Source organism: Solanum verrucosum, unplaced genomic scaffold (assembly GCF_900185275.1).
Source record: "Solanum verrucosum unplaced genomic scaffold, falcon-dt-bn FXZP01000038.1, whole genome shotgun sequence".
NCBI classification, from domain to species: Eukaryota; Viridiplantae; Streptophyta; class Magnoliopsida; order Solanales; family Solanaceae; genus Solanum; species Solanum verrucosum.
In genome coordinates, this window is record NW_026020564.1 from 5,243,917 (window position 1) to 5,255,724 (window position 11,808).

Here is an 11,808-nt window from a genome sequence, read left to right on the forward strand (position 1 = left end):
TTTACATGCCCTTTCGGTGCTAAGCATCTATTCCCTTTTGTAATCATCTTTAGCCATCACATAAGTTCACATTAGCCTTTACTAGACTCTTATGTAGACATCTTACCATGATAACTCATATGTGTTCATAAGTGAGTAACAATCCTTTCACTTAGAAACACTTAACAAGTGAGTAAACCTTTCACTTTACATTACACTATAATCATGAGAACTACCTTTCAATCATATAGCAATCATACCATAACATACATACATACTTCATAGCTAATTCAAGTGTAGAGGGTTAAGGATGAGGATACTAGGTCATCAACACCACAACAACACATTAGGTATAGCATCATTACATTCTAAGTAATTCACCTTTCATACTTGAGTTCAAATAAGAACTAACCTTCATACCTTGTTTCCCTTCATGGGACATTCATACTTCAATTAACAAACGATTCATAACCAATACATAATACAAGGTAATTCATGAAGTAATAACATAATCAACATCAATATAAGCAATTGACAGATTCCCTTCATAGCCTTAAAGGCTTCATTCAAAGACTCAACCTTAATTTCATAGAAATTATACATAACCTAGGGTAGACTTATCATAATAACATGAATTACATAACATCACATTCAATTCATAGCCTTCAATTAGTATCCAACACAAACTAGGGTTAGAATTAGGGAGAGAAGGAGTGGGTCTCATGGGGAATTCTTAAAGAAACCACCAATACAACATATATTCATCCATAATTGTTCATATAACATTAACCAAAGTCAGTTTATAACATCAATTTCACTTTATAAAGAAGACCCACGTTTTTGGATTTAAACCTAGAAATTGGAGATTTGAAATTCATCTTGAAGGGGCCTCTTGGGGAAAGGAATCCCATGAGTGATAAACAACCATACGTTATTGATGAATTAACCACGAAAATTTGATTTGAAACCTTGGAGATTTGGTCTTTTTCTTGAAGCTCCAATCTTCTTCAATGGAGTTCTTGAGAAGAGAGAGAGAGTAGAGAGAAGGAGGAACCTTAGGTTTTGATCTTTGGGGTTGTGTTTGAGTGATAAAAATGTGGTAAATTGACTTAAAAATCATTATATACACGTCCCCTAAAGTACCCTAAATACCCCTCACTTAGTTGAGCTCTTTAATGAAGTAAAAATCGATTTCTGAATTTCTGCATTTTCGTCGCGAAACAAGTCCGCGACGCGGAAGCTGTTCCCTGAAGATAATTAGAATTAAATTTTGAGACAGTAGAGTCCGCGACATGACCGCGTCGTAAACTAAATTTTTTCTCCTTGGGGGAGCTAGTCCGCGACACGAATGCATTCCCTCCAAGTGCAATTTGCAAGCTGCCTTGGCAGCTTGCTTGGCCAAGGTTGGGGTCCTCCTCGGGGCCCCTTAGGATGGCCTCGGGGTGTCGTATTCAAACATTTTGCCCCTATAAACATATATTTACCTAATTTAAACCTTTTTACACTATTATACCATCATACGACACTCCCAAACTTGTCCAAAACCTAAGGATACACTAGAACATATTTTTCTCTAGTTTTCGGACGTCGTGTTTGCTTCTGACGTTTAGACATTTACTCTTCCAAACCAAGTCAATTACATTACTTTAGGTTTAGAAACATCATTTTAACTATTTTTAAGTCATTATTCATAAGGTGAGAATCTAACTTAAGTCATAGAATTTCTGAGGTGTTACACTTCAATGTACATGTATTATGCTAATTCATGCATTGTGCTAAGCAATCCCATATGGAGGCTGCATTAAGAGTAGTGAGATACATAAAAGTGGCTCCTAGCTGTCATGACACAGGGTTACCCCTAGATGTAACATGGCGTATAGGACCCCGAGAGACCCTATACAAGACACTTAGCATTCATAACTTAAGAAATAGAACAAAAGAAGTAAACTAACATTTCAAGTCCAATAGTTTTATAAAAGAAAAGCGGAAGACTAAAACACTTGTCTCAATAGCCATCTAATACAATAGAATGAAATTGGGTCTAGCCCATACATTATGTCCAAAACTAGAATAGGAAAGAAAAATAAAACAATAGAATCTGTCCTCGAAGCATGATGACTCACCAAAGCTCGGGAATCTCGAAATTAACCGCTAGCCACGAAACTTAGAAACCTGATTGTCGGACCCTACATTTGGGAAACTGTAGGCAAGAGTATGTGTTAGTACAAAACAATGTACAAAGTATCATAGCTATGTATAAAACATTTAAATCATGCTAAAAGAGGACATTTCATGACATGCAATTGACCAAGCTAAAACAAGATATAAAAGGGTTAGAAAACACAAGTCATAAAATATGGTCAATGCAAGCTAACATCATTTGAAACCTTTGAACACATATGAGATACTTCTTGAAGTAACTTTAGTTCATTATTAATATGGGAGGTAGACTTAACCGACTTAGAGGCCATGTGAGCTATAACATGATCCCTCGATGTCTTCCACACCGAAAAGGGTTGTCCTACTTGCCAAGTTAAGGACCATGAACTTTTAGCTTAGGTGGATCCACTAGTTAATGTCTAAATACACAATCATCCTATGGGGGCACATAGGTAATGTATAAGGATATTGCTTTTAGAAACCCGACCTCTACTAACGGGAGAGCTTCGATCTCAATATCCTCTCGGTGCTAAGAATAAATCCCACGGAATAGTCATTTCTTACTTGTTCTTATTATCCATGAAAGGGCATGTCATCTTATCAATCCAAGCTAAGTCATTATCCATGGAAAGATATTATTCAATAACCAATCCAAGCTAGGTTTCATTAGGATAACTCTTAATCTTTGATTCAATTAGGTGAGAAGACCTTTCAACCTTAGAATCCTTACTATGTGAGAAACCTTTCACAATCATGCTTTTATGTGTATATGAGAAATCCTTTCACCAACACAACAACAACATCATCATTGATACTTTACTCTCAAAGCATTCTTAAAACAATTGCATAGATTTCCTAAGAACATGCATAATTCCATAATTTACCTTTCAAGGCTCAAAACCCACTTTCAATCATCAACATTTAGGAAACATGGGTTAGAGATATATTTCATCATAAAGTCACGCAATTCTATCAAAACATGCTTAATTTCATGAAACTCTTCCTTCATAATCAAAATCCCACATCATATACTCATAACTTGGATAACATGGGGATTACATGGGTTCATAGGGAAATCATCATAAAATTATAGTATTTCATCAACTCATGCATAAGAGATCATAATCCAATCGTTTAAATCAATAATCAAGAGAACCCATGACAATTGAAGAAAACCCTAACTAAATTTGGGAATTTCTAACTTTGAAAATAGAGGAATTTGGGAACTCCATGAATGGAAGGAATCCATGGAGGAAAACTATCATACCTTGAAGCTAATTGCTAATCTTCAATGGAGGAATTGAAACTTGACGTGAAACCCTAGGTTGAATCCTTCTTCTTCAAGCTTTCTAGAGAGAAATATGTGACAGTTCTTCTTTTTGGTGAATTTGGAGAGAATAAAGTAAATGACCTAATTTAGGGGTTGGAATCACTTATATAGGGGAATTAGTGAAGGGTAAAACGACGTAGTATAGAGAAAAAATAATTAGGAAAAAACTCAACTTCCCCTAAACTTAACTGCCAAACCACCACTTATGGCGACAACCGACGGACCGTGGACAAGACGACGGGCCGTCCTGCACGACCGTCGTTCGTGGTCAAAAACTTGTTTTTAGGGCCCTTGACCTATGGACACCTGACCACGGACCGTGGTCTGACCGATGGCCTATTGGTCAGGCTGTAGTTCATGGCCTCTGAGGATCCTGGGGGTGACATGTCCACGGACCACCCTACGGTCCGTGGTTCTAGCCATGGATCGTGATTGGCTTCCGTGGCTGGCACCTGAAAATTCTTGAAATAAGTTAGCTTACCCTTTTTCGGGTCCAGGGTTTTACAATGGCTCAGGACTATTAATGTCAGCTAAACAAACTATACAACTCAATGTCTATTTTGACTCTGATTGGGGAGCATGTGTAGAAACTAGGAGGTCAGCCACAAGATATTTAGTTAAGTTTGGTGTTGCTTTAGTGTCTTGGAAATCTAAGAAGAAAGAAACAGTGTCAAGAAGTGCAACTGAGGCAAAGTTCAGAAGCATGGCTACTTGTGCAACTGAGATAACTTAGTTATTAGGCTTATACAAAGAGCTGGGAGTTAGTGTTAATCTTCATGTGCATATGAAGTGTGAAAGTAAGGCAGCCATACAAATAGCTGCTAATCTAATATTTCATCAGAGAACTAAACACATAGACATTGATTGCCACTTTGTAAGAGAGAATTTGTCAAGGATTCCTGAAAACTAAACACATCAACTAGTTGATTTACTGACTGAAGGTCTGGGAAAGGCACAACATAACTTTCTGATGAGCAGACTTGGAATGACAAATGTGTTTCAACCATAAGCCTGAGGAGGAGTGTTAACTAATATAAATGGTTAAGCAAGCTATATGGTTGAGTTAACTAATTATATATAGTTAGTTAGAAATATGTGTAGTTGGCATTACTTAGTTACTGAGTCATATTGAGTAGTATAAATACATAATATGTATAGATTCAATGTAACAAGTATGACAATTCAATCAATCTGATCCTCTCTTTTTCCTCTCTTCTCTTACTATGAAGTTTAAGCTCCACCTATAGAGCTATCACTATCAACTTTCGTCAGCAGCAACAGGTACCAAGTAATTTTGTCCACCAAGATTAGGACAGATGAGAAGAATCACCTAGTCTATTTATATCCATTGGGGTAGTAGACAAGTATTTTATACCCAATAAATCACCAATTTTGCTGATAACCTGGCAAAAACAACAACTTGTCAGTAACTAGTCAACATCTACATTGCTTTTCTTTCTCATAAGCTATTACTACATTGCCCAATGAGATAATATTCTCACAAGAATAAATAATTGAGACACCAATATACATTTGCCCCTATTATGATTATTGTATGAGTTGGAAATACGCAAACATAACATAAAGCAAGCCATCTCAGCATTTCAGTATTCATTTATTTTTTTCTCACAGAGATAATAGATGATCAGTTCGTAATTTTTCACAATGTGGTTTCTCAAAACACCATCCACCACCCTAGGATAAATTTGGGAAAGGTGACAAATATATCAAGTCTAGCAGTTAAGTTTATGGGTGTATTAAATATTGTTTGGCCATGGATATTTTTCACCTATTTCTAGAATATTATTTCAAAAAAGTTTTTGGACATTGAACTGTTATAATTCTTCAAAATTCAATAACTGTTTTCACGTCAAATCACTCATAAAAATTCAAAAACAACATCAATTTGTATGCATGACCAAATGGCTAAAACAATCCAATTTTCAACTTTAACTTTTCTAAATTTCACAATTTTTATGTTCAAACACCCACATAGATGAAAAAAATGTATGCGTGAAATATCTTTCTACAGAGAAACTAAAGAGTGACCAACTCATCCTAATATCACTGTCCAAAAGTTCAAATAAATCTAGAGGCAGTTCAAAGCCAGATTTTGTGGGTTCAATTGCACTCATTCAGTCAATAAGATGACAATTATTATCAACCACTAACATTAATGTCAAATTCACTTATGAATTCAACTCATATTGCTAACATCCTGATTTCTCTCAGAATCTGAATTAAGTAAGAAGTAAGTCATTCTATTAGCGCTTCTAACTTGTCAGTCTGTGATGCATTAAGTTGAGAGTGAAAGAAGAAAATGGAGTAGCAAAAAATTCGAGTGAAAGCCATGTGAATGAATTTGAAGTTCATAACGAGGGTATAGCGCTTAAGAGAAGTAAATGAAATTGAAGAGCAAGCTCTAACCTTCAATGCTTTGATGAGATCTTCCTTTGAGTGGGCAGCAGAAATACATATGCGTGCTCTGGCCAAAAGTAAAGGGGTGGCTGGAAAAGCAACTACCACAACGGCTACCTAAAGTAATAGACCATGCAATGAGTATTAAGACATAGATACAAGTGGGATCATTTTCTTTTCACAAATAACTATCTAGATAGATAAGGATAAAGAGAAGAAACTGTACATTCTGTTTCAGACACTCTCGTGAAAAAGCCGGTAATTTTGCAATATTATAGAGCATTATGGGCATCACAGGTGAATCATAGTCTCCCAAAACATCAAACCCCATCTTCTGCAGTTCAGACCGGAAGAAGTTGCTATTTTCACGTAGGTGTGCTATTTTTTGAGCTCCTATAACAATGAATTCAATAATGGTTTACGAGTAGTCAGAATCTGAAAACCACATACAATTAATTATAAGAAGGAATTTTGACCTCTTTTTGAACCATCTTCACCAAGCAAAACCTTAATAGCAGAAATGATTTGTTGAGCAGCTGGAGGTGATATGGATATTGCATATACATGCGCTGGACAAGTGTACTTCAAATATTCAATTAGTTCCTGAAATTGTCATCTTAATGTTACAACCATATATTACAAATTACACTATCAAATTTACCAAACGAAAATCTCAAAAATTGAAGGTAAATTACTATAGAAGTAGTAAATAAGTTTCCACCTTTTAATGATTTATTGTCAGTTTGGAACATGATATTGTTCTAAGTCCATTATGATCTTTTACCGGAATGATAAGTAGATATGAAGGTGTGGAGGACACAAACTAGGGTAGAACGTCATAGTTCTATGGTTGTAGTTCGATGGTAATATTATTTGGTTGCGTTATTGTTCTGCTACTATATATGTTGTTTAGTTTTTCTTGTACTTTCATTACGTCTTTTTAGTCTATTTTTGACTTGAGCCTCTAAGGTAGAGGTAAGGTCTACTAAGTACACTCTACCTTCTACAAACCCCACTTTGTGTGAATACACTAGATATGTTGTTGTTGCTTAAATTGGGTAATTAAGAGAAGAATGAATAGATGATAATATAAAATAGTATAGCCATGATAAAATCTGTTGATACTCCAAAATAGCACAACTAGGTTACACGTTCAATTTCATGATGTACGTAATTCAAGTAGAAAATCATTGATTAAATAAATCATTATATTTTTTTCTTGAATCATTTGCATCAAACTACTAATGATAAAGCTAGTTCAGTAGCATTGCCATAAGAATGATGAAGGAAACCTACCTTGGATCCTGCAATATAACCCCCACAGGATCCAAATGACTTTGTGAAAGTTCCCATCATAATATCCACATTTGCAGTATCAATTCCCAAGAGCTCACATACCCCTTTTCCTGTTTTACCAACTGCTCCAATGCTGTGAGCCTCGTCCACATAAACATATGCCTGCATCAAGAAGATCAAACACACAAAGACTCATGAGAAATACGTTATAACGAATCCCAAAATGTATATAATAGAAATATAGTCTTTCTTTCTGATAATGAAACAGAGTTTGTCCCAGAAATGAAAGATGGTTAGCATATTAAGAAGTTGAAGTTGTTCTTCATGTTCTTAGAAAAATCATAAAGTTAGTAATTAAGATGAAAATAGTTTCAAAGAAGTACCTTGTACTTCTTGCATATGGCAACAATCTCTGAAAGTTTGCAAAGCTCCCCTTCCATGCTATATATGCCTTCCACCACAACAATTATCTTAGTCCACCGTCTATGATTTTGGGGCTGGCCCTCAGCAATATTCTCTCGTAAAACTCTCTCCAAATGCGATGGTTCTAAAGAAAGAAGGGAATGAGAAACTATATCTTGTTTTCCAAATCATATTTGTACTAACAAGGAGAAGGGATACATTATTAAAAACTTACTATTATGTTGAAAAACACGAATAGTGGCTCCAGATCCCCTAGCTCCATTGACAATAGAGTTGTGATTTAGAGAATCACTAATAATCAAACCTCCCTGCAACGACCCTATTTGAAGCTAAAAATGAAAATGATAAGCTAAACACAATGATACGATAGTAACGCTATGTACCTGTCCTATCAAGACAGGAAGCACAGCTGAGTTTGTTACGTAACCCATGCCAAAAACGATAGCAGCTGGTTTTCCAACAAATTTAGCCACATGCTCTTCTAATTCAGTATGTATTGTTGTGGTTCCTGTTTTAGCAAATAATGACCTTTAAGAAGAAGAAGGCTCTCCTCCCTATTCTAGAAAGATGCACATGAGAAACTTGCCTACCTCCATCAACCCGGGTACTACAAGTGCTTGCGGAAAATATTTTCAAACACTCAATTGTCCGAGGAGAACAATATTCATCAAATGCAGCAAAACCAAGATAATTATATGATCCCAAGTTGAGGCACCTTGACACATTTTTCGTCCGCCTGTATAATTTGAGTTTCTTTTGATTGAGAAAATAAAAAAGTATTTCAATACGTACTGTTACCCCTAAATACATGTCTTTTATAAAAAAATAATTAGGACACATTACATATACTTAAAGTAAATTACAAATTGAAACAAGTTTTCAATACTCACTTTTGTATCTTGTTGTTATCATTGGTCACACGCGTCACCACATCAAACCAAGCATCTGGAGAACTACATATTGGCCGTTCAAAACAGTCCTACAAAAAAACGATATTAATTAATTGACCAAAACTAGAAACTAAACATATTTATTATTAGTGAAAGTATTTTTATGTTTCTCATTGAAATAAATGTATATAGCTCTAGAATATAGAACCCCTCCTAGAACATGGCCACATCAACACACCGGAGTACGAAAACACCACCTCCAAGACCACCAGACCTACCAGAACCACCAGATGAAAACAATAATATGATAGAGTGTTATATTCTATTTTTTATGACTTAACAAACTATGGAATCTGGTAAAGGGATCTGATCCATCGAGTGGTATTGTCCAGAACAAGTCAAGGGAGTGCAATTGTAAAGTTGTCATGCCTGTTGTTGTAGGTGAGCAAGAAAACTCAGGCCTAGAGCTCTCAGCCAATGGAAGTCTACTAGGTTGTATTTGTACATCCTATATTGGACACTTTGACAATAAACAACGTAGTTCTTGCATAACAAGAATATTCAAAGCAAAACCTATTCTATCAGAAAAGAACAAGCTTATATGAACATCAAGGAACCTGATCGAGTGATTTACAGAAAGTCTGGAGTTGTTTGTTGAGAGTTATGCCTTGTGCTAAAACATTGTAAGATCTATGCATATTCTATAAAAGAATATAGATCATTTCAATTGAAATCTATGTAAAGTAAAGCTCATGGCTAGAGTTAGTTGTGGTTTGTGCAGTTGAAGTATATGTTAACTAGAGATAGTTAATACAATGGGTAATAAAGTTATTGTTCTGAGTCTTGTAATAGAGGTGTTACAATGTGTAGGATCAATAGTTTAATCATTTGTGATTACCGGAGGTTGTATTCACATGTTTCTTGAAGTTTTAGTAAAGTTGTTGAGAAATCTTGTGTGACTGGTTCTGATTTTCTTCTCCCTTGAGCAAAAAGATTTCCATGTAAACATCTTTGTTCTTTACGTTCAACTTTACTATTCTTATCACTATTTAAATAGTCAAGGGACCTAGTCTCTTGACTTGAAGTGGATTCATATAAGCCAACAATTTGTGTGAGATCTTGAACTCTCAATACCATTAATACCTAGAGAGGATCCTTCTTAAATGAATGCTCCACCAAATTTGGAAGAAAGACATTCTACCACCAGACCCTCGATTTAATGGCCAGTACTATGGTTGGTGGAAGACTAGGTTACATGATTTTATCATGGTTGAAGATAGCGAACTTTGGTACATCATTTGGGATGGACCTCATGTTCCTATAAATGAAGTAAAGGAAGGATACATAACTTGACTTGTTTCTAAGAATCTGATGGAGTATAACGAGGTTGATAGGAAGAATACTGAAAAAAATTATAAGGCAAATAAACTCCTGGTATGTGGCATAGGACTAGATGAATACAACCGAATGTTTACTTGTGAGTATGCTAAAGAGATCTGGAATGTTTGAACATATCTCATGAAGGAACAAGTCAGGTGAAAGTGTCTAAGGTAGATATGCTTGCCACCCCAATATGAGAAATTCTAGTATGAAGGAAACCATCCAGGAGATGAATACTAGGTTCACCTCGATCACTAATGAGTTAAATTTTTTGGGTGGGACATTTTATCCAAGCAAACAGGTAAGAAAGATTTTCAGAATCCTTTCCGAGTCTGGGAAAGCAAAGTTGATGTCATTACAAAAGCTAGGGATCTAAAGACTCTTACCATAGATGAGTGGATCGAAACTTGAAAATCCACAAGTTAAACAAGAAACAAGATCACTCCTAGAAAGATTAGAAGAAGGAAAAGACCTTGACTCTCAAGGCTTCCCAAGGTGAACTTAGTGAAGAAAATGAAGATATGGCATACTTTGCTCGAAGGTTTCACAAAGTTGTGAGAAAAAAATGATGAATATAAGAAAAATGGAAGCTCCAGCAAACCATAAGATGGAATTGATTTGTGTCACAATTGTGAAAAACTAGGTAATTACATCATATATTTCCCTATGCATGAGATGGAGTACAAAGATTATGTTAAAGCTGGAGGTGATAAAGAAAAATGAATGAACCCGATCCATAACAAATTAAAAAGAAGAGTTGGAACTAACTATGTCATCAAAAGAGCTCTTGTTGCATGGGGAGATATATCAAGCAACTCTGATGAACCTATGCACCAAGATCAAGGATACTTTCATGATGGCAATAAAGGTTGATGAAGATGTTTTTGACTCTTTGTTTACTCTTATGGCCAAATCAATTGATGATGCAGATGAAGAGGTAACCCTTCTTGATATTAAACAAAATCTGAACGTCTACTCCATCAAGAAATTGAAAAGGTTAGCTAGTGTTCTGATTGACTCACTTTGTGAGTTGGCTGCTGAGAAGGATTTTTTTAAATAAAAGTCCAAACATCTTTCAAAATGAGAAAATTGCTCTGACTACTCAGATGTCTGAAATTGAAGAAAGATTTTCTTCTCTAGATGTTGAAAACTTAGATCTCAAGAAGAAGCTGAAGAAAATCCCGAATCTAATTCTTAAGAAAAGAGTGAAGCTAGTAGGTTACAGCTAGAACTTAAGTATAACCTAAAAAAAATTGAGTTGAAGTTGATTATATCTCTAGAGGGGAACTTGGTACGTGTTAAAGAAGAACTGAACAAATCTCATAAATGAACCATCTCCTCTAAAAAGTTAGCAAATCTCACTAGTTAGAATACAACAATGGAAAGATTTTGGGATGTCTAAAGTTAGGTCATCCTTATAATCCTCACAACAAATATGTCTCTGTCTCTGATAATTCGTTGTGCATCCATTGAGGTCGCAAAAGCCATCTTAAGAAAGACTGTGAAGTTTGGAAAAGAACGAAATATTGTTTCAAATTATTCCAAGCAAAAGGAAAATTTGAGAAGGGGACGTAGTATTGGTCCTAAAATAAAAAAAGCTAAGTTGACTTTTTGGACCAAGAAGTCCTCGATTAAGCCTCTGTCTGGATTTTGAGCATTGAGACTTAAATGGGTTCCCAAAGTTAACAAGTGATTTGTTTTGTAGGTAAGAGTAGGAAGTAGCGGTCAATGTTGGTTCATGGATAGTGGATGCTCTAGACATATGACTGGGAAGACTGAAAGCTTCCTATCACTCAAGGCACTTCAGGGTGGAGGTGTCTCATATAACAATGGAAATAAGGGCTATATTCTTGGCGTTGAAAGAATTGGAAAATCTCTGGAACTTTCAATTGGAGACATATATTATGTGAGTGGACCAAGGTACAATCTAAT

The 11,808-nt window shown here is 35.5% G+C and overlaps 1 protein-coding gene across 1 annotated transcript; it reads right to left on the reverse strand.

Moving 5' to 3' along the window:
* Nucleotides 1-4,776: 4,776 nt before the first annotated feature.
* Nucleotides 4,777-8,593, reverse strand: LOC125810353 (long chain base biosynthesis protein 2a-like). The gene is made up of 10 exons (XM_049489854.1): nt 8,497-8,593; nt 8,197-8,342; nt 7,990-8,114; nt 7,821-7,914; nt 7,567-7,730; nt 7,184-7,345; nt 6,364-6,490; nt 6,114-6,280; nt 5,897-6,004; nt 4,777-4,872 (listed from the first exon to the last, which is right to left on the reverse strand). The coding sequence occupies exons 3-10, from the start codon at nt 8,035-8,037 to the stop codon at nt 4,777-4,779; spliced, it is 966 nt and encodes a 321-aa protein (XP_049345811.1). The 5' UTR covers nt 8,038-8,114; nt 8,197-8,342; nt 8,497-8,593.
* Nucleotides 8,594-11,808: the final 3,215 nt, after the last annotated feature.

Bases quoted from the DNA above. Each gene is read 5' to 3' on its own strand.
- LOC125810353 (XM_049489854.1), bottom strand. From the start codon at position 8,037: ATGGGTTACGTAACAAACTCAGCTGTGCTTCCTGTCTTGATAGGACAG. The intron at 7,731-7,820 runs GTAAGTTTTTAA...TTCTTTCTTTAG, and splicing joins TCGTGTTTTTCAACATAATA to AACCATCGCATTTGGAGAGA. The intron at 6,005-6,113 runs GTACAGTTTCTT...CTATTACTTTAG, and splicing joins GAGAGTGTCTGAAACAGAAT to GTAGCCGTTGTGGTAGTTGC.